General features: G+C 41.3%; 2 protein-coding genes across 5 annotated transcripts; both read left to right on the forward strand.

Moving 5' to 3' along the window:
- Positions 1-1,108: 1,108 nt before the first annotated feature.
- LOC119268557 (putative exosome complex component rrp40) lies at positions 1,109-6,271 on the forward strand. 2 transcript variants are annotated; one of them, XR_005133217.1, is made up of 11 exons: positions 1,109-1,303; positions 1,408-1,482; positions 1,602-1,688; positions 2,273-2,329; positions 2,762-2,854; positions 4,549-4,621; positions 4,811-4,886; positions 4,973-5,063; positions 5,171-5,292; positions 5,510-5,568; positions 5,898-6,271. XR_005133217.1 is itself a non-coding variant. In XM_037550215.1 (10 exons), the coding sequence occupies exons 1-9, from the start codon at positions 1,256-1,258 to the stop codon at positions 5,288-5,290; spliced, it is 720 nt and encodes a 239-aa protein (XP_037406112.1). In that variant the 5' UTR covers positions 1,111-1,255; the 3' UTR covers positions 5,291-5,292; positions 5,898-6,271. The 2 variants fall into 2 exon arrangements, 1 of the variants encoding a protein (XP_037406112.1); XM_037550215.1 differs by lacking the exon at positions 5,510-5,568 and having other exon boundaries at positions 1,111-1,303.
- Positions 6,272-6,922: 651 nt separating this feature from the next.
- On the forward strand, positions 6,923-12,022 carry LOC119268558 (AMSH-like ubiquitin thioesterase 2). Of its 3 annotated transcripts, none has more exons than XM_037550216.1 (9): positions 6,923-7,099; positions 8,101-8,147; positions 8,246-8,546; positions 8,658-8,747; positions 8,846-8,908; positions 9,052-9,126; positions 9,744-9,806; positions 11,335-11,387; positions 11,553-12,022. In XM_037550216.1, the coding sequence occupies exons 2-9, from the start codon at positions 8,134-8,136 to the stop codon at positions 11,734-11,736; spliced, it is 843 nt and encodes a 280-aa protein (XP_037406113.1). In that variant the 5' UTR covers positions 6,923-7,099; positions 8,101-8,133; the 3' UTR covers positions 11,737-12,022. The 3 variants fall into 3 exon arrangements, with proteins under 3 accessions (XP_037406113.1, XP_037406114.1, XP_037406115.1); XM_037550217.1 differs by lacking the exon at positions 6,923-7,099 and adding an exon at positions 7,106-7,262; XM_037550218.1 differs by lacking the exon at positions 6,923-7,099 and adding an exon at positions 7,272-7,375.
- The last annotated feature ends 10,993 nt before the right edge of the window (positions 12,023-23,015 follow it).

Raw genomic sequence — 23,015 nt, forward strand, 5'->3', positions numbered from 1 at the left:
CTTTTGAGTTATTTTGAGATAGTTTTTTAGCACCTTTTGAGATAGGGGAGGGCGCTTCTACGCGTCCGCCAACCGATGTTTAGATTTTATCCGTCGTCTCGATGGTCGTTGGATACCCGAACTGATAGTCGTCTCATCCGGTGTCTGCGCCCCGCATGCCCATTCGTTATTTCCCGCAACAAACACTCTGTTGCAGAAACAAGACAATCTTAACCCGACCCCGACTGAGCTACGCCCCGCGTGGCGCCGCCACCAAGCCACCACAAAATATGCCCGCCGCCGGCGTGTAGGAGCTACTCTAGTTGCGAAACCTCATCTTCTCTAATTTCTTGCAACAAAAGCTTTGTCGCGAAACTTTCTCATATCTAATTTCCCGCAACAAGAGCTTTGTTGCGAAAACCCGTTTTCTCTAATTTTCTGCAACAAGTCCCCTGTTGCAAAAACTCTTATTCTCTAATTTTCTGCAGTAAGACCCTTGTTGCAAAAATTTAAAAGACATCTCATGATGCGCCTAATTTTCTGTAACAAGACCCTTGCAACAACATCTCCGACCGCGTCGCGCAGTCTTCACTGCCACCGTTCCGCAACAACATTGTTGTTGTAGAAACTTGGAGTGTGCGTGGACGTAAGGCGTTGTGATGTGGTTGTGTCTAGTGTTGGTGGTGCCAGGAGGGTGGTCGCCCAGAAATGCGGGGGTGGGAGGGGGTGGGGTGGGGTCTCCGATCCATACCTGCTGGAGTCGATGTCGGCCACCGCCAAACCCATCATCGTCGCCACCGCGCTGGATATGCCCCGGTCGCCGAACGCCGCCGCCCTCCCAAATCTAGAAGCGTCGCCCTCCCAGAGACACGAGTCAACGGAGGCCAGCTGCACGATTGCTTATCCTGAAACAATAGCTCTGTTTCAGAAAATGAACGTGCGTGACACGGAAAGCGGGGCCGTTCTTGTCCGTCTGGTCAACAGGCGATCCAACGGACACGGAGCCGGCGGATGCGCGTGAGGTAAGCTTTTCCCTTTGAGATAGTTTTTTTAGGTGAATTTGACATAGTTAATACCACCACTTGACAAGGAAGGGGCCTCACAGTTCGGTCCAAGGACACCAAACCAAACACGGCGCCATTGTTTTCGAGGCCCAGGCCCATCTACTCCTGAAGGCAGGCGCATCGGAACGAAGAAGCGCAGCCGCGCCGCGCAGACAACACCACCCTACTCCAGCGTCGACGCCGTCACGCCGCCAGCCCGCCGTCCCTGAGCAATGGAGTCGAGGAAGCCGCAGCGCTCCGCTCTCGTCGACAGCTATGTGGTAAATCCTCCATCCTTCCCTTGGATATCCCAGCATCTAGCTCGCTACCTCCGCGGATTTCGACTAACCCCCTCGCCTCGCCTCCCCTCGCCGTCGACGCTCAGGTCCCCGGCGACGTCATCCTGGACCTCGCCGACATGACCAACCAGACCATCAAGCTCGGCGCCGGTCTGCGCCAGGTAAAACATCCCGTGTTGTAAAGTGGGAATCGGCTTTCCCGTCCGAGGTTTAGGGATTAGGGTTTTAATGGGGTTCATTTTGGGTAACGAGGCTTACGGTTCATTCGGGGGGCTCGCAGGATTGTGACACTATCCAGGCAACTAGTGCTGGGAGGCTTCGACTGTCCAAGCCCAACAAGTACTGGGTGGAGAACTCCCAGAAGAGGGTGAGTCCTCTGGTTTGCGCTCATAGATGCTTTTTCACACTCTAGAAATTGTCCCTATGTAGGATATTGTATCTGTGAATTTTATCTCTGCTTGAAAGAAACCGTTGTAGCCACCATATGCTGTTTTTTCATGCAACTATTTTTTCTCACACTTCATGCTCATGGTTTGACTGAAGGAAATTTATGCTGATATTCCTATGTTGTGACCCTTGCTACCAATATCACTAAACTAATGTGGAAGCCTAAGTGCCACTATTGTGGACCGGGTCATGTTAATACAATGCTATGCAACTTCCAGCACTGATGCACACTAACATTCATTTGGAATTGTCATGGACTCATAGTTACCTTTCAAGTATGCAGTGTATATGTATTGTTCCGGGCTTTGTTTTGGATCAAGTTTCAACTCTTCATTGCTTGAGCATGTTGATTTCTCTTCAGCTTTTCCAAACACAGTTAATCAGTTTGATAAACTCCAAACATTACCTTGTCTCCCTCTGTAAGGGAGTATATGAGATTGTGCATAGTATGCTTTTTCAGTATTCAATGACTGCCTATTCATACAATGCTTGTTTTTTTGGCAGTATGTACCTTCTGTAGAAGATGCGGTTCTTGGTATTGTAGTTGACACCAAACCAGATGTAAGTATACATTTGCCTTTAGAAGTACTTCCAGCTCGATTTCTAGTCTTATGATCGCTTTTATAACCATCTTATTATAGATCTGATGACATCCTCCTGTTATTACAATTGAAATATACTCCCTCCGTTTCTAAATATGAGTCTTTCTAGAGATTTCAATATGAACTACATGCGGATGTATATAAACATATTTTAGAGTGTAGATTCACTCAATTTGCTCCGTATGTAGTCTATATTGGAATCTCTAAAAAGATTTCTATTTAGGAACGGAGGGAGTGTATCTAAAGTCAAAATGAGCATTCGCGAATTTTACCATAGGGCGATGACCAGAAGCATAATTTTAAATGTTACTTTAATTAATTTATTCTGCATGCGTATGATGTGTTCTTATGGATTCTTTCCCTTCTGCTGAGTTGGATTTGGTTATTCCAGAACTTCTTGGTGGACATAAAGGGGCCTAATTTGGCCTTTTTACCAGTTCTTTCATTTGAGGGTGGTACAAGGAGGAACATACCAAAGTTTGAGGTATGACATTGAGTCATTAATGGTTGTAGAACCTTTCCTTCCAATTATAGGTTATTTTGTGTGAAGCGCACAGTGCTGTTCTGCCTTTATTGGCCATCAAAGAAGGAACCATTTTTATTAGTTACTAGGAAAATGCCCGTGCATTGCAACGGGGATACACTAATGAAACGGGATGCCATGATAGAAAAATGTTGGCATGGTAGCAAAATTGTGGAAGAAAATGCTGCACCATGGCAACGAAAACGGGTCGTAACAGCAGAAAACCATCAGTTTTGTAAGTTCCACTGACGTGCTCGTGCTCCCCATCTTCCTTCGCCTTCGACGCTCACACAGTCGCCGGCGTTTGAATCCGTCGCTAAGGCAGCTTTTATGCGGTCCATGCAATTGTTGATGCTCTAGCTCGCCATGGCCTTTGCCAGTTGGCCATTCGCGCCACCTCAGCCTCAATATGGACTGAGCATCGCCGCCATCACCGTAACCTTCTTGATTCGTATGGGGATGACGGTCATGGCTGCGGGTTCAAGTGCATTGAAGCATTTATAGTATATCATCCGGGCCCGGGGTCTAAACAGCGAAAACCCAATGAAGTGCATACAACATGGAAATGCAACATTTTAACTTCTAGTCGCTATTAGTTTTGTATCTACCCTATTGAAATGCAATATCCAAAATCCTAGTTTTTTTTCTTTAGTATTACTTGGGCTCATTTTCGTAGTCTATTTTTTTCCTTCAGTGTTGACTGAGATAAAACAAAGCGAACATATGCATGGACATGCTTATGAAATCGTCCTTCCGTGCATTGTCCTCTGGTTCCGAGTACACCTTCCTTCTCGTTGAAGTATGCTGCCAAGGTCCAAAGTGCTGTGGTACCAGTAGCCGCCCACCTGGCCGTGGAACAGGCCCATCGTACTGCACGCCTCCGAACTTGGTGACAACTGATGACAGACGGCAGCATGCGTGGGGCTCCCTGCAGACTGTTCACCACCTGGGAGCCACAGATGTGGACCGCACATCCGACGCAGGTTCCGTTGTGGTCATGTGGCGAGGCTCCATGCAGATCTCGTGGTGGTCGCATGGCATGGCACATATGTGATTTTTTAGGAGTCTAAAAATGATGGCAGGGAAGGCGCTGCAGTCAAATTATTTTTCTTTGAGTAGCTATTTGGCATATCATATGTTTTTTCTTATAAAATTAACATGAATTCATTGATTGGATCAAATTATTATGTATCTTAGTAGATACTGAAATCTTACATGGTGCAATTTTTAGTTTTTTGTTTATCTTGTATGGAGCGCATACGTTTTTAAATGATTGTTTTTATGCAAAATATAGGGTTTGATAATTAAATTTCGAAAAGTGTTGAGCTGTTTTTGTTTGTGATGCATTTTTGTCATTTTTTGGTCAATTTCACTTGTTTGTTGATTCCGATCCGTCCTCAGTCGTTACATTGAAATAGCCGCCCCGTTATGTAGTTTCAGATTCATTACATGCACTCAATGATGTTTGTGTTGTAACAATTTGTCAAATACTGGACGCGGGTGTTATACTTAAGTAGGGAGTATATGCCTTAAAAATATGATCTCAGCTTGTAATGATTCCGAAAGGTTGCAGTTTCTGTGCCTAATATTCAGTTTCCTTCCTTGAGCTTGATGCACGCTTATTATAAATACTTACTGTGTGTTTTCTCATGCAGATTGGTACATTAATATATGCCAGAATGGTGAAAGCAAATAGCATTATGAATCCAGAGCTTTCATGCATGGATGGTAACTTGCTAATTTCATAATTCAGTATTTCTATGAGTTTCAAAATTAGAAGTTAAAAAATACATCATGTTGGGAATCTTGGCTCATATGGCTGTAAGATCTTGGAGTACAGTGTTTTGGGCCAAACTGTTGCATATTTGTTTCCTTGTACTGCTATCCAAATATAATGATATGGACTATCTTTTACAGCAAGTGGAAAAGCTGCTGAATTTGGTCAACTGAAAAGTGGTTATACGTTTGAAACATCAACTGGCCTGGCAAGAATGTGAGATGAATGCATGCCATAATCTTTCAGTAATGTGCTATTATTACTATTCTCCTTCATATATTTATTATGTTGATTACTTGTAGGCTTTTAAGTTCCCCAACATGTCCACTTCTAGAGGCCCTTGGGAAAAAACTATCATTTGAGATAGCTGTTGGACTGAATGGTCGAGTATGGGTATGCTTCTAATATAATCGTGTTTTTCTTTCTCTTTTGAAGACTTGTAAATTATTAATGCATGTTGTGCTTGTTAATTGCTTATATACCCTATTTATGTCCTGTAGGTGAATGCTCCTTCGCCAAGTAATGTCATTGTTGTATCAAGCGCAATAAAAGAATCAGAATCTTATAGTCGCTTACAACAAAAAAGCATGGTGGAAAAACTCCTGGCTAAACTGTCATGATGGTAAGTCAGCACATAGTTATTCAAACTTATAACGTGGGGTGGCACCCCATTCTCATTAGTCTGTACTTGTAAATACTCCCTCCGTATCAAAATATAAGACATTTTTTGACAGTCAGTGTTAAAACACCTTACATTTTGATACAGAGTGAGTAATATATAACCAGTTCTTTCTCCTTGGAAAATGCATTGCACTGTGCTGAATTTTTGATTGCTGCAGTTCTCACTGAGCTTTATGCATTTGTCAACAGTGCACCTATATCATTCATCCTGCATAAGGTGAACAACAGGACAACATCATTTTACATGTTTCAGAATTTATACAATTATTAAATAGACTTTTGAGTGACGAATACATAGCTTCTACATATGGTCAGCAGCATGCGAACCATTTGGACACTTAAATGTAGACTTCTTGATCGCAAATGTTAATTCTTCCTTTTTTTTCTTCACTGGATCAATGGACACCGAGACATAACTATTGCTTCATCATGGAGCGATATCATAATCTATTCCACTGGGTTAAGGAGGAGATTGCACTGCATGTTTCATGTCTGCTGTTGTCGATTGAGAAGTGTTGGAAAATTTGACTGCATCTTCCCTTGCAGGGAGCAGGATATAATCAGGCACTGTAAAAGGATTCTGAATTATTGTTTGTCAAACGCCGCAGATGATTCTGTAACCGGAAAGATGGCTAGTCACTAGCATGCACCTTAGCAAGGAATAGTAGATGGGATGGCATGTAAAATAGACGCGTTAAAGTGGTTGGTGCTTTTTGATGATGTAGGGGTTAAAGCAACCGGTTGATTGGTAAACATTCTAAATGACCGTGTGGATGTTGTACTTGCGGATACATGGTTTCTTAGCTATGTAATATGCTACCGTAAGGGATTTGCACAAGGCTGCGTGTGCTGCTCTACTGAAAGATGATTGATGAATATGACTCCTGTATTTTATAAATTTATAGCGTGTGAAACTATCACACTGAGCTCTGTAAGCAAGATCAGGTGAACTCCTGCTCAATGATATGGTGCATGATTTCACGTTTCCTGACACTAAAAGGTAGCAGAACTGGTTTGTACCGACACACGCTCCCGCGCCTGAGATGCAATCCAACGTCTCCCAGGTGTGGCTCTAGAACATTTTGCAAAGAAGCCCCTCAGAAGTTTATGAATTGCGTGCAGGTACAGCAGCCTTTTACATGCGTTGGATCTGAGATCAACGGCGGTGTCAGCTGAAACTTTCCTGCGGATCACAAGCGCGCAAACGTGACGCCTCCCGATTCCCCAACAAACTGTCCACCCTCTCCGTCCCGCGCTGCGCCCGGCACACGCAGGTCGGCACCGTCGCACGCCAGCAAACTGTCCACCCTCTCCGTCCCACGCTGCGTCAGGCACAGGCAGGTCGGCACCGTCGCACGCGTCGACACGAGCCGACACGCAGACACGGGACACGGAGTCCCAACGCACCGCGGCGCCGCCAGCCACGGCGCTCTCTCTTTGATGCATTTTTGCTTCCCGTCGGCACCTTCCGGGCCTCGGACTTGTCGTCCTTATCTCAAAATTATGTCTCGTTTTTCTTTTCCGTGCGACGGGCGATGATGTGTATGGCATGCACGGCCCCTCTGACGGCGATGTGTGTGTACGCAATCTCGTTCTGAAACCGGCTGCGGCTTTCGATTCGCGTCGCGTCGGACAACACAAGAGCATCAGCATCACGCGCCCATCGTTTGCTCGCCTTTCCCCTCCCTCTCCCCCCTCGGCTTCCCCTCTCGGCTCCAGCAAAACTCCTCCAGTCCAGACTACACCCGGTGAGCGCCCTTTCCCTCTTCCCCGACCTCCCATCCCTTCTCCGTGCGTTCGCCGCTGCTTTGCCCTAGCTGGGTGGCAGGCGGCCCACGAAATTCTTGGACAGAGATTAGTAGATTTCCCGGCCCCGGCCGGGGGAAGATAAGGATAGTCTCCTTCGGCGAGGTGGTAGCTTGTCCTTTTTTAATTTTCTTTTTGCTAACAACGTGGTGGCTTGTCTTCGTACATGTTTGGTAGTTCGGTGGTTGCTGGTACTCCCTCCGTTGTTCACAAATAGTGTAAGATGTTTTGGTCTTTTGATATTTCAATATGAACTGCATACTGACTGAAATGAGTGAACATACACACTAAAACGTGTCTATATACATTCGGTTCAGAAAATAGTTAGAATATCTTATACTTCCTCCGCCTGAAATTACTTGTCACATAAATGGATGTATGTAGACATATTTTTAGTTAAGTCCATTTCTATCCATTTCTGCGACAAGTAATTCGGGATGGCGGGAGTATTTGTCAATGGAGGGAGTATGTCGAGCTGAGCTGATCCTTAATCAGACTAATTATTATGTACTCCCTCCGCCCGGAATTACTTGTCATGTAAAATGGATGTACCTAGACATATTTTTAGTTATAGATACATCCATTTCTGCGACAAATAATTCGGGACGGAGGGAGTAGGTGGTTACATTTTTGTTCTTCTAAAGCAATATGTGGCCACGGCCACTACCGTTACCCCATTGATCGTGAGTTTGAGGCTTTGATCAGTGGTGCATGTGACTGGGTTCATGGTCTATGGCAGCACTACTTTATGTGTTTTAGATGATGTTGATCATTCTTTATTAGGATTGAAAAAAGCAAATCTGTTTAGTTTGACCACCTGATGCTTAACGCCACGTGCTGCTGCTGTTGAGATCTCCTGAAGCTGCTACATTTTAAAATAAATGAGTAAAATGCTGCCACTCTTTTCTCTGTTCCTAATTGTTTGACAATTCTTGATTTCTAGGTTGGAATTAGGCCCCACTGAGCGCCCCCAGCCATGAGTTGCGGGAGGTATACCATACCAGCTAGTCTCTTATTTTTCTTTATCTCGACTGTAGTTCTGCTACAATTATGAGTTCATAACATTTTGACATGTGATGCTCATGCAGATCTGAAAACACTACCAGAAAATGCAGGACGCGTTCAACACCTGGTGAAACGATGTATCTACATACTGCAGATGCTAAAAAGATCACCCACTACCAAGCTAATCTACCAACAACAATGGATCGCGATATCGGCGCCTACCCTGTGAAGCACCACTTTCCGTCTCCTATAGTTTCTTGGATAGAAGACCTTTCTAGCTTTGGCGATGTTCCTTTTAGTCATGATACTGAATACGTGGATGATCAATCAACACCTTCATTTGGGCAGTCTTCTGCATCTAGCAATTTGCATGACATGCAAATAGTACGTTCTGTTTTCATTTCTAATCCCCTTCTCTGAGTGTGTGCTCTTCCTTGGAGCATGTGAAGACACTCAAGTTTTAGATAAAATTGCTGATGTATGTGTGTCTTGCAGTCAGTGAGATTGACAGACGAATTCATGGAACTTGCAAAGGAGAATACAAGCAATAATCTAGAGACCTGTGGAATTCTTGGTGCTTCATTTGTAAGTGCAGTTGGGAGAAGAATTAGATACCAATGTGACCACTGATAGTCTTGCTATATTCACATTTGCGTCTTAATTTATTTTACATTTATTTGCAGAGGGATGGAACTTATTATGTGACAACATTGATCATTCCAAAGCAAGAAGGAACTGCTCACTCAGTATGTCAGTAACTGCATGGTTAAAAAAAAAGACATTATGTTGTTTAACTTGTCATTTTACCTTTCAACATATCATTTGTCATCTTACTTTAATGTGTCTTGCTTCCATTTATCTATCTGAATCTGCCTGTTTCCAAATGCAGTGTCAAGCTTCTAACGAGGAGGAGATACACGCCGTATTATCAGAGCAGTCACTTTACCCTGCAGGGTGGATACATGTAGATATCTGAACATTCCCATACTTCATCGAATTCAGTTTTCTGTTGGTTTATAATATTGTAAATGAAATAAATACACATGGCTAGCCTACCTCATATGGTCTAAGAACATAGGTATGATGAGACAAAACTGTATCAGTGTATCCAGTGTTTAGTGCGAAGTTAGGGTGTGTAATCTGACTTTCCTGTCTTCTGATTTGAAACTAGCATTATTTAAAAAAATATATCACGGGAGGTAAGAACATAAATATTTTAAGATATATATTCATAATGGTTACCATTGAATATCCACTGTTACTGTTAATAAAAGCATGAATACAGCCTCCACCACTTAATAATATACTGCAATTGTGGCCATTGCTGCAGCCAATTTAAAACTATTGTGTTTGTCAATTCTAATACATTTGAAAGAAGATTGTGAAAGAAGATTAACATAAAGCACAATTAATACCAATATTTTTCTTATAGAAAACACACTGAACTTAGCAGCATGGAATCCATCTTTTTTAACCAAAACTTGTTACTTGAGCATATGCTTTCTTAGTGTGCTTAGATGCAGTAACTTCTGTAATTTAACAGTTAAGTCAACAATTGACATTTTGCTTTGTCTTTTCCAGACTCACCCTTCACAAACATGCTTTCTATCGTCGATCGATTTGCACACTCAATTCTCTTATCAGGTATCTAAATAAGTTTTGTTGATGTTTATGAATTAAGGATATTGCTTCTTTTTATGAAAATCCTAGTCTCATATACCATGGACATCCTCCATGAAAAAATTCAGCTAGAAATTATATTTGCCGAATCCTTCAACCACTAGAGTAGCTAACAAATATGATTTTAATCTGTATGCAACAACGCACATTTGAAACTTTTGAGTTATTGGTATTGGTACGACAGTGCCATATCTGATGATCAAACCACTTAAGGGGCTTGTATGCTGCTAGGCATAAAATGTATAAAATAATAAGTTCGCTCTCAAAATGCTGAATAGAAACAATCACAAGTTCACCAATATTAACTCCAAAAGGCACCATGTCATCTGCAAACATGGTCTATCCTTTATTGAGTAGGGGTTGACTTGCTGTCACTTGTTAGGCCTTTGAGCCGATACTTTATCTTCAGATGGGAAAAATCACATATTGTATGGTACACGGCCTAAGGCATATCGGGCTTAAGCTGCATCAGTGCTTTAGTTGAACGTTGTCACCTAACTTTATAGCAGGGTAGACCAGCCAAGTTAATGCAAATTTACAGAAGCATGACCTAACTGAGTTAGTGTGATTGTTGTGTTCTCCCTGGTTTGCACTAGCGAGCCAACATTGATAAAAACATGCACGCTTCGTTTGGATGTCTGTATTGAGCCCACTGAATTGAATTGGGATGCAATACCAAATTAACCAACACATTGAGATGCAATACCAAATTAACCAACACATTTGGATGCGCGGTGGGAGACGGCTGGGGGTTGTGAGGTGGGAGGTCACCGCCCTCTTCTGTGCTGCCCCTTTCTTCGTTTCTGTTGGGGGCAAGTGAACCGGCACCTTTTGCGGGAGCGAGACAATTGAGAGCATTATGGACCGTCTCTAGCTTGGTAACAAGGGAGAGAGCATGCAATTGTGAGAGTAGAGATCAGAACTGAGGCAAGTTTCCAAGAGTCAATGCGGTGATCATCCATCCAAACAGCCGTATTGGAGTCTAGACAACACCAATTCACGATTCCAGGGTCAAATACATACATCCAAACACAGCGGTAGTCTTATCTCAGAATAGCTGGCTTTGTGTAACAATCTGTCGGGAGCTCACACTAATCCACGAGTAAACAGTAAGCATGGCAAAAACGGTATGCATCTCATACCGATACCTAAGCATGTGAGCACATACAATACATAGAACCGAAACATTCCCGCAACCCGCGGCGCGCGCGTCGTGGCGAGGCGGGCGGCGGAGGAGGAGCGGGCGTGTACAACTCCTATTTCCAAGCTCCCAATAGCATGTGATGGGGCAGCCCTTATAAAGAGGTCTTACTCTTCTTACTGTAGCAGTATGGTACTAAACTTCCCACACTTCCCACCACTTGCCGTACACATGCATGGGCCTTAGAGATTAACCAGGGATTATTGTCTTATATGGGCCTAAGCCCATCCATAATCCAACACTTTCATGCAGTTATCACTTTTTTTACATAGAACTATCAACTTTATGCAGGTCATGCTACCAGAAGCTGTTGCCATTGTTGCTGCTCCCACCGATCCTACTAGGCATGTGTTTTCTTGCTTAAAATTAAGTTAAGATGCAGTGGCGAGTCATTCATTTTATTGTTATACCTAATTGCCCGCGGTGATGCCACCTGGCTAGGCATCACCTGGCTAACAATATCGTAGAATAAAGTCTGAAAGTCTTTCTGCTGTTTGCAAACCTTCCAGGAGCTATGGTATATTCAGGTTGACAGATCCAGGAGGCATGGATGTGCTCAGGGAGTGCAGTGAGAGTGGGTTCCATACTCACCGAGAGACGACGGATGGCGGTCCAATATATGAAACCTGCACCAACGTGCATTTCAAACCTAATTTGCGGTTTGAGATTGTCGATCTGCGTTCTGGTGCGTGACCAATCCGGCATACCCTCTGGCATACTGTAATATGTAAGTATGTGATGTGACGCATATGCCATAGATGATGATAGATCTTACCGGTGACTGTTGGTCAGCTTGATGGGCGTGTTAAAAAATGGTGTTACCAACCTATGATGTCAACTATTCCCTCCGTCCCGGAGTAACTCTTAACTGGTCTGTTGTAATGTGGTGTGCCTGAAAAAACAGACACGCTCGTCTAATGTATTTTATGTACTACCCCCTCCATTCGGAAATACAAGTCTTTTTTTTAAGATTCCAATATAGTCTACATATGGAGCAAAATGAGTGAATCTACATTTTAAAATACGTCAATATTCATCTGTGTGTAGTTTATATTAAAGTCTTTAAAAAGACTTATATTTAGGAACGCAGAAGAAAGTAGATAATTGCCAGTGCGTTGCAACAATATCATGAATATTTAAGTAGGTTAGCATGGGATGTACCTGCTCCTCATGTTAGTGTGATTTTGTAAAAATAATGGAGATTTTTATTCGCTAAGCATTTTCTTTATCAAAGAACACAATAATTTAGCATATAATATTTTGTGAGCACTCTCACGACAAAACTGGGTTAATAGATGTTGGATGCATAAGTAGTATCTCTACTTGATGTAAAAGATTTGGCTAGCATAAGATGAGAAGTAAGCTTAAACATGTTGGAGATCCATGACAATATAACTTATATTCGGATATAAGAAAACATAACACATTATATTGTTTTCCTTGTCCGACATCACTTTTTAGCATATAATATTTTAATGAATGCTCATAATAACAAAAGAGGTTCAAGATAGTATATTTATACATGAAATCTTTTTTTCTTTATTACTTTCTATTAATTGTAACAATGACTAAAACTATGTTTGTCAACTTCCAACAAATTTCATGTGACATACTCCTTATATGTGAAGTCATCACCTTTCATAAGATTATTATATAATCTTTTTATTTCTTTTATATTATTTTCTTTTCCAAGATCAAAACAAGAGAGCAAAGCCCTCAACTCAAAACCACTTTTTATTATATAACTCTCGGACTCGATTACATAGATAAATCAAAAGCAAAACTAAAAGAGTAGATCATACTAAAACTTTTATTCTACTAGATCAAGATATAACCAAAATGATCGAACTAACATAAACGATAAAAGTACAAATGTGATAGTGATACGATACCGGGGCACATGCCCCAAGCTTGTCACAAGCCAATGGGAGTGCCCATACCCATGTACTCAAGTCTCCTTCTTCGAAGGTGGTGATGACAAGGTTGATGATGTGGAAGGCTTGTCCTCTGTCTTTCAAGGCATAGGCTCACCATCGTAAAAGGATAAACGAGTCTCTGAAATTCTCAAAATCTGCAGCCAAACTCATCCTCTTAAATCTGTATTCATACTCACAGTTTTGGTTTTGCATGTCTCAATGGATTGAGGGTGTTGCATCACCTCCGGAAGGTAGTGGTTGACGACCTTCTCGTAGAACTTGTCCTTGGGGGCTCTTGGAGACGTTATGGCGATCTAGATCTGTCAGAAAAGTAGCTCGAAATAGGAACAGAGGATATCGCCGTGATACGGTGGTCAAAACCTTCGAGAGATTATATAATAAATTTTTACCGTGCATAACAAGTATCTGGGGGAAACAAAGTCCAGAGGACACACGAGATGGCCACAAGCCCGGGAGGCGCGCTCCCACGGCTTGTTGCCTCCTCGCGCGCTATTCGGACTACATATTTTGCTATTTTTTAAATATTTCAAAACGGAGTACAATTGCCTTTGAAAAAAAATTGGAGTCGGTTTACTTGCCATATCATATATCTATTCCTTTTTAGAGTTCTGGAGCGTGTTGGAAAGTTTCCCTTATGTACTCCTCCGGTGTTATGGTATGAATAATATTAGTTTGAACGTTTATGGGAGTACCTGAGATAAAATGTTTGATTATTTGCCCATTCACCGCCTTCGGCGTTGTTGATCTTGATGGCACTGGAACGATAAACTTCTTCAATAATGTAAGGCCCTTCCCATTTAGAGAGAAGTTTTCCTGCAAAAAGTCTTAATCAAGAGTTGTATAACAAGATTTGGTCACCTACATTAAATTCCCGCTTTTATATTCTTTTGTCATTGTCATCTTTTAACCTTTTCTTTAAACATCTTGGCATTTTCACAGGTTTGGGTTCTCCATTCATCAAGTGAGCTAATGTCAAATAACCTCTTTTCACCGGCAAGTTGGAATCATAGTTGAGCTCTTTAATTGCCTAATAAGCTTTGTGTTCTAATTCAAGAGGTAAGTGACATGCTTTTCCATAAACCATTTTATATGGAGACATACCGATGGGATTTTTATAAACAGTTCTATAAGCCCATAATGCATCATCAAATTTCTTAGACCAATTCTTCCTAGATTTGTTAACACTCTTTTGCAAGATCAGTTTTATTTCTCTGTTACTTAATTCTCAGTAGACTGAGGATGATAAGGAGATGCAATTCTATGGTTAACATCATACTTAGCAAGAAATTTATGGAAATCACCATGAATAAAGTGTGAGCCACCATCAGTCATTAAATATCTAGGGACTCCAAATCTCGGGAAAATAACTTCTTTAAGCATTTTAATAGAGGTGTTATGATCAGCACTACTAGTTGGGATAGCTTCTACCCACTTAGTAACGTAATCAACATCAACTAAAATATGAGTATACCCATTAAAGGATGGAAACGGTCCCATATAATCAAATTCCCAAAGATCAAATGGTTCAGTGACAAGTGAATAATTCATTGACATTTTCTGACGTCTACTAATGTTACCAATTCTTTGACATTCATCATAAGACAAAACAAACTTACAAGCATCTTTGAAGAGAGTAGGCCAATAAAAACCAGATTGTAATACCTTGTGCACAGTTTTATCTCCAGCATGGTGTCCTCCGTAAGCCTCGGAGTGACACTTGCGTAGGATCTATTCCTGTTCATGCTCAGGTACATATTGTCTATTAACACCATCTACTCCTTCTTTATAAAGGTGTGGGTCATCCTAGAAGTAATGTCTTAAATCATAGAAAAACCTTTTCTTTTGTTGGTATGTGAAACTAGGTGGTATAAATTTAGCAATAATAAAATTAGCATAGTCTACATACCATGGAGTACTACGAGAAGCATTTATAACGACTAATTGTTCATCAGGAAAACTATCATCAATAGGTAGTAGGTCATCAAGAATATTTTCTAACCTAGACATGTTATCTACTACGGGGTTCTAGCTCCTTTCCTATCAGTAATATGTAAATCAAATTCTTGTAGCAAGAGAACCCACCTAATGAGTCTATTTTTAGCATCTTTATTTTCCATAAGGTATTTAATAGCAGCATGGCCGGTGTGAACAATTACTTTAGAATCAACAATATAAGATCTGAATTTATCACAAGCAAACACAATCGCTAAAAATTCTTTTTTAGTAGTAGCATAATTTCTTTAGGCATTGTCTAGAGTTTTACTAGCATAATGGATGACATTTAATTTCTTATCAACTCTTTGTCCTAGAATAGCACTCACAACATAATCACTAGCATCACACATAATTTCAAAGGGTAGGTTCCAATCAGGTGGTTGAACAATAGGTGCAGAAATTAAGGCTTTCTTAAGTATTTCGTAGGCTTCTAAACAATCATCATCAAAAACAAATGGAACATCTTTTTGCAAAAGATTAGTAAGAGGCCTAAATTTTTTAGAGAAGTCTTTAATAAATCTCCTATAGAAACCAGCATGACCAAGGAAGCTTTTTATACCTTTGATATCTTTAGGACACGACATTTTTTCAATAGCACCTACTTTAGCTCTATCAACTTCAATACCTTATTCGGAAATTTTATGCCCCAAGATAATACCTTCATTAACTATAAAGTGTCGCTTCTTCCAATTCAAGACAAGATTAGTTTCTTCACATCTCTACAAAACTCGGTCAAGGTTGCTTAAGCAATCATCAAAAGAAGTTCCGTATACGAAAAAATCATCCATGAAAACCTCAACAATCTTTTCACAGAAGTCAGAGAATATAGCAGTCATACATCTTTGAAAAGTAGCAGATGCATTGCATAAACCAAAAGGCATACATCTATAAGCAAAAGTACCAAAAGGGCATGTAAAAGTAGTTTTCTCTTGATCCTCTTGTGACACAGGTATTTGGAAAAACCAGAGTATCCATCTAGAAAGCAGAAATGTGTATGTTTTAATAGTCTTTCTAGCATTTGATTAATAAAAGGTAGAGGATAATGATCTTTCCTAGTAGCTTTGTTTAATTTTCTAAAATCGATTACCATTCTATAACCTGTGATAGTTCTTTGTGAGATAAGTTCATTTTTATCATTAGGAACAACAGTAATACCTCCCTTCATAGGGACACAATGAACAGGGCTTACCCATCTACTATCAGCTATGGGATATATTATACCTGCTTCCAGAAGCTTTAATATTTCATTTCTTACCACTTCTTTCATTTTTGGATTTAACCGTCATTGATGATGAACAACTGGTTTAGCATCAGGCTCCATATTAATTTTATACTGACATAGAGTGGGACTAATGCCCTCAAGATCATCATGAGTATATCCAATAGCGGCACGGTGCTTCCTCGAAGTTTTCAATAATCTCTTTTCTTCATGCTCTAAAAGGTTAACACTAATAATAACATGATATCTCTTCTTTTCATCAAGATAAGCACATTTCAAAGTATCAGGTAATTGTTTAAGCTCAAACACGGGATCGCTCTTGGGTGGAAGAGGATCTCCAAGAGTCTCAACATGCAAATTGTGTTTCAAAATAGGCATTTTTTAGAGAATATTTCATCTATTTCGTTTTTTTCATTCATAAACATATCATTTTCATGGTCTAGCAAATAATGTTCTAAAGGATCAATAGGAGGCACGACAATAGAAGCAAGACCAATAATTTCATCTTTACTAGGCAATTCTTTATCATGAGGTTGTCTATGGAATTGGGAGAAATTAAACTCATGAGACACATCCTCGAAACTTACACTAACAATTTCTTTCTCACAATCTATCTTAGCATTAACATTGTTCAAGAAAGGTCTACCAAATATAATGGGACAAAAGTCATCTTGTGGGGAATCTAAAACTAGAAAATCATTAGGGTATTTTATTTTCCCACATAAGACTTCAACATCTCTAACAATCCCAAGTGGTGTGACAGTATCTCTATTAGCAAGTTTAATAGTAACATCAATATCTTCTATTTCAGAAGGTGCAATATCATTCATAATTTCTTGATATAAAGTAAAAGGTATTGCACACACAATATCACCCAAATCACATAAGCCATGATAACAATGGTCTCCTATTTTAACAGAAACAACAAGCATGCCAACAGTAGGTCTATGTTTATCTTTTTCATCGGGTTTAACAATTCTAGTGGCTTCATCACAGAAATAAATAATATGCCCATCAATATTTTCGCCCAAGAGATCTTTAACCATAGCAACATTAGGTTCAAATTTAATTTGTTCAGAGGGTGTAGGTGTTCTTGTATAACTCTTACGGACTACACCTAAAGCTTTAGCATGTTCTTTTATCCTAACAGGAAAAGATGGGTTCTCAACATAAGCAGTAGGAATGACTGGATCAACATTATAAATAATGGTTTCTTCTCCAGCTTTAATGGGTTCTACTACTTTTACATCAATGTGAGGATGATATTTAAACCACCTCTCCTTAGGGAGATCAACATGAGTAGCAAATGATCCACAAAAGGAAGCTACTATCTCAGAGTCAAGTCCATATTTAGTGCTAAATTCACAAAAAATATCGGTATCCATAAAAGATTTAACACAATCAAACTCAAGGTTTATACCAGACTCCTTACCTTCCTCAAACTCCAAATCTTCAAAGTTACGTTTAATTCTTTCCAAAGGATCCCATTTGAATTCAATAGTCTTCTTCATAAAAGAACCAGTACAAGAAGTATCGAGCATGGATTGATCATTATAAGAAAGCCGAGCATAAAAATTCTGTATAATAATTTCCCTTGAGAGCTCATGATTGGGGCATGAATATAACATTGACTTAAGCCTCCCCAAGCTTGAGTGATACTTTCTCCTTCACGAGGCTAATATATATATGTATATAATTCCGACCACGGTGAACCAGATGCATAGGATAAAACTTTTGATGAAATTCCAATTTCAATCGGTTGTCATTCCAAGGTCCAATATCATCCCATAGCCTATACCATGTCAATGCCTTTCCCTTCAAAGATAAAGGGAAGACCTGTTGGGAAGCATTGCATAGAAAAGAAAAAAAATCTACGCACACACAAGATCTATCCATGGAGATGCATAACTACGAGCGATGAGAGTGTGCCTACGTACCCTCGTAGACCGTAAGCGGAATCATTTATTAATGCAGCTGATGTAGCCGAACTTCTTCGTGATCCAACTGATCAAGTACTGAAGTACGACACCTTCGCGTTCAGGACACGTTCAACTCGGTGACGTCCTTGCCTTCTTGATCCAGCAAGATGGGCGAAGTAGTAGATGAGTTCTGACAACACGACCGCGTGGTGACGGTGGTGGTGATGCTATCTTCGCAGGGCTTCACCTAAGCACTCCAAAAATATGATTGAGGGACGAAACTGTGGAGAGGGGCGCCGCACACGGCTAAGAGATTGTCGTGGGCTATGTGTGGCGCCCCCTCCTTGGGCTCCCAAGGAGGCGCCCCCAAGGAGGTCGAATCCTCCTTGGGCTCCTACCTTAGCCCCCCATTCCTTATTTGTGCGCGGGAGGAAGGCTGGGGAGGTGGCGTCCCCCCTTACCTTTTTCTCATGAGGAGGGAAAGGCGGAAGGGGCCAACCCTCCCCCTTTCCTCCCCCTAGGGCCGGCGGCCAGGAAAAGGGCACGCCAGACCCCTTGTGGGCTGGTGTGTGCCTCCGCTTGGCCCATTAGGCCCATAGACATCCCGGGGCCTCCCGGAACCCCTTCCGGTGATCCGATGGTTACTCGGTACAATCTGAAACCTTTCCGGCGTCCAAATAACATCGTCCTATATATCAATCTTTACCTACGGACCATCCCGGAGCTCCTTGTCATGTCCGTGATCTCATCTGGGACTCCGAACAACATTCGGTCACCAAATCACATAACTCATATAATACTATATCGTCAACGAATATTAAGCATGCGGACCCTACGGGTTCGAGAACTATGTAGACATGACCGATACACCTCTCCGGTCAATAACCAATAGCGGAACCTAAATGCCCATATTAGTTCCTACATATTCTATGAAGATATTTATTGGCCGAATCTTATGACAACATACATAATTCCGTTTGTCTATCGGTATGTTACTTGCTCGAGATTCGATCGTCGGTATCTTCACACGTAGTTCAATCTCGTTATCGGCAAGTCTCTTTACTCATTCTGTAATACATCATCTCGTAACTAACTCCTTAGTCACTTTGCTTGCAAGCTTCTTGTGGTGTGTATTACCGAGAGGGCCCATAGACACCTCTCCGATACTCGTAGTGACAAATCCTACTCTCGATCCATGCCAACTCACTAGACACCTTTGGAGATACCTGTAGAGCATGTTTATGATCACCCAACTATGTTGTGATGTTTGATAGCACACAAGGTATTCCTCCGGTATTCGGGAGTTGCATGATCTCATATTCGAAGGAATATGTATTTGACATTAAGAAAGTAATAGCAATAAACTAAACGATCATATGCTAAGCTAACAGATGGGTCTTGTCCATCACATCATTCTTCTAATTATGTGAACCCGTTACCAAATGACAACTCATGTCTATGGTTAGGAAACTTTAACCATCTTTGATCAACGAGCTAGTCTAGTAGAGGCTCACTAGGGACACAATATTTGTTTATGTATCCAAACATGTATTTAAGTTTCTGGTCAATACAATTCTAGCATGAATAATAAACCTTTATCATGATTAAGAAAATATAATAACCATTTTATTATTGCCTCTGGGGCATATTTCCATCACTCTCCCACTTGCACTAGAGTCAATAATCTAGTTCACATCGTCATGTGATTAACATCCATAGTTCACATCGCCATGTAACTAACACCCAAAGAGTTTACTAGAGTCAATAATCTAGTTCACACCGCCATGTGATTAACACCCAAAGATTTTATTAGAGTGTGATCATGTTTTGCGTGTGAGAGAGGTTCTAGTCAATGGGTCTGCAACATTCAGATCCGTGTGTACTTTGCAAATGTCTATGTCTACAATGCTCTGCATAGAGCTACTCTAGCTAATTGTTCCCACGTTCAATACGTATCCAGATTGAGACTCGGAGTCATCTGGATTAGTGGTAAAGCTTGCATCAACGTAACCCTTTACGACAGAATCTTTATCACCTCCATAACCGAGAAACATTTCCTTATTCCTCTTTAGGTACCTAAGGATAATTTTGACCATTGTCCAGTGATCCACTCCCGGATCACTATTGTACCCCTTGCCAAACTCATGGCAAGGCACACAAATAGGTCTGGTACACAACATGGCATACTTTATATAACCTATGGCTGAAGCATATGGAATGACTTCCATTCTCTCTCTATCTACTGCCGTGGTCGGATTTTGAGTCTTACTCAACTTCACACCTTGCAAAACAAGCAAGAACCCTTTTGTTTGACTGTTCCATTTTGAACTTCTTCAAAACTTTGCCAAGGTATGTGCTTTGTGAAATTCCTATTAAGTGTCTCGATCTATCCCTAGAGATCTTGATGCCCAATATATATAAGAAGCTTCACCGTGGTCTTTCATTAAAAATTATTATTCAAGTATCCTTTTATGCTATCTAGAAATTCCATATCATTTCCAATCAACAAAATGTCATCCACATATAATATCAGAAATGCTCCAGAGCTCTCACTCACTTTCTTGTAAATACAGGCTTCACCATAAGTCTGTATAAAACCATATGCTTTGATGACATCATCAAAGTATATATTCCAACTCTGAGATGTTTGCACCAGTCCATAAATTAATCGCTGGAGCTTGCACACTTTGTTAGCACCTTTAGGATCGACAAAACCTTCTGGTTGCATCATATACAACTCTTCTTTAAGAAATCCGTTAAGGAATGCAGTTTTGACGTCCATTTGCCAGATTTCATAAAATGCGGCAATTGCTAACATGATTCAGACAGACTTAAGCATCGCTATGGGTGATAAAGTCTCATCGTAGTCAACCCCTTGAACTTGTCGAAAACCTTTTACGACAAGTCGAGCTTTTGCAGATAGTGACATTACCATCAGCGTTTGTCTTCTTAAAGATCCATTTATTCTCAATGGCTTGACGATCATTGGGCAAGTCCACCAAAGTCCATACTTTGTTCTCATACATGGATCCTATCTCAGATTTCATGGCCTCAAACCATTTATCGGAATCTAGGCTCATCATAGCTTCTTCATAGTTCGTAGGTTTGCCATGGTCTAATAACGTGACCTTCAGGACAGGATTACCGTACCAATCTAGTGCAGAACATGCTTTGTTCAACCTATGAGGTCCAGTAGTAACTTGATCCAAAGTTTCATGATCATCATTATTAGCTTCCTCTCCAGTTGGTGTAGGCATCACAGGAACGGTTTTCTCTGATGTGCTACTTCCCAATTCGAGAGAAGGCACAATTACCTCCAAGTTCTACTTTTCTCCCACTCACTTCTTTCGAGAGAAACTCCTTCTCTAGAAAGGACCCATTCTTGGCAACAAAGATCTTGCCTTCAGATCTGTGATAGAAGGTGTACCCAATTGTTTCCTTAGGGTATCCTACAAAGACGCACTTATCCGATTTTGGTTCGAGCTTATCAGGCTGAAGCCTTTTGACATAAGTGTCGCATCCCCAAACTTTAAGAACGACAGCTTAGGTTTCTCACCAAACCATAGTTCATACGGTGTCGTCTCAATGGATTGAGACGGTGCCCTATTTAACGTGATTGCGGCTATCTCTAATGCATAACCCCGAAATGATAAAGGCAAATCGGTAAGAGATATCATAGAACACACCATATCTAATAAAGTACGGTTACTGTCAGGACCCCGACTCGATGTCACATTGATCTAGCCGGTAACACCTCATATCACTTTGCGGCCTCACGCACGGAATCCCCACGGGTGTCGCCTTACCTTTGCCCGGGACCGGTTGCGCCTTTTGGCTCACGTATACGATAGTGTCGCTAGCATCCATATGATAAGGAGCCCGGGCTGACATGACTAGTCGTAAACCCGAAGTGGCACAGACTTACAGGGACAGGCATTCATGACCCAGCATCGAACGTGTCGGTCATCAGCAAGTGGGTCCGGGCTGTAGCACTGGGCTAGCAGGACTCCGGTAAACCGGGCTGTAGCGGGCTAACAGGACTCCGGTACTCAATGCGTGACATTTCCCCGAAGGGACAGACACAGGAACGAAGAAGGACACATGCCGGCCAGCCTAAGTGTTCCAGAGCAGTAGCAAGCTACCATGGCTCAGCGGTAACACTAGGAGACATTTCCCGGTAAGAGAGGCTACTAAAGATAAACAACTTGATAGTCAGATCCCACACATACCAAGCATTTCAATTATACACACAATATGCTCGATATGTGCAAATACAACGAAGCATCACAACATGACTCTACGACACAAGTACTTTATTTAAGGCTCAGGGAGCCATACATAACATACACACAGGAAAGGGTCTCACGACCCAGCATTCAAGTCATACAGTCATACAAACCAACAGCGGAAGTAACTTGTCTGAGTACAGACAACTAGTAAAATAAAAGAGGCTTGGAAAGCCTAACTATACTACGTGGTCCTTCATAAGCTCAGGATCACCACCTGGGCCTTTAGCCTACTCGTTGATGTCAACGTCTACATAGAACCCATCAGAAGGGGTTGCAGCGTCTTCTGTAAAAATGTAAATTATAGCAACATGAGTACAAAGGTACCCAGCAAGACTTACATCAGATCCTACATACATGCATATTATCAAGAAGGGTTGGTGGAGTTATTGCAGCAAGCCAGCTTTGACTCTTGGCTAGACTATCCTACGATACATCAACTTGAAATGGTTTTGCGCACACGAGTCCACTACTCACCACTTCAATACACTACCGAGGATCCGCCTCCATCTTCCTACGGAAGAGCCATCCTCGGCACTCACACTTATCTTGAGACTTTTAGTAGTTTCCATTTACTTGTCTATGAACTGTATAGGCAACCAAGTAGTCCTTTACC

This window comes from Triticum dicoccoides, chromosome 3A, assembly GCF_002162155.2.
Source record: "Triticum dicoccoides isolate Atlit2015 ecotype Zavitan chromosome 3A, WEW_v2.0, whole genome shotgun sequence".
NCBI lineage: Eukaryota > Viridiplantae > Streptophyta > Magnoliopsida > Poales > Poaceae > Triticum > Triticum dicoccoides.

What these genes read in the sequence shown, in the direction of transcription:
- LOC119268558 (XM_037550216.1), top strand. An exon ending in GAATTCTTGGTGCTTCATTT is followed by an intron (nt 8,748 to 8,845) that starts GTAAGTGCAGTT and finishes ATTTATTTGCAG; the next exon opens with AGGGATGGAACTTATTATGT. An exon ending in ACCCTGCAGGGTGGATACAT is followed by an intron (nt 9,127 to 9,743) that starts GTAGATATCTGA and finishes TGTCTTTTCCAG; the next exon opens with ACTCACCCTTCACAAACATG.
- LOC119268557 (XM_037550215.1), top strand. Translation starts at nt 1,256, where the DNA reads ATGGAGTCGAGGAAGCCGCAGCGCTCCGCTCTCGTCGACAGCTATGTG. An exon ending in TGGAGAACTCCCAGAAGAGG is followed by an intron (nt 1,689 to 2,272) that starts GTGAGTCCTCTG and finishes TTTTTTTGGCAG; the next exon opens with TATGTACCTTCTGTAGAAGA. An exon ending in AGAGCTTTCATGCATGGATG is followed by an intron (nt 4,622 to 4,810) that starts GTAACTTGCTAA and finishes TATCTTTTACAG; the next exon opens with CAAGTGGAAAAGCTGCTGAA.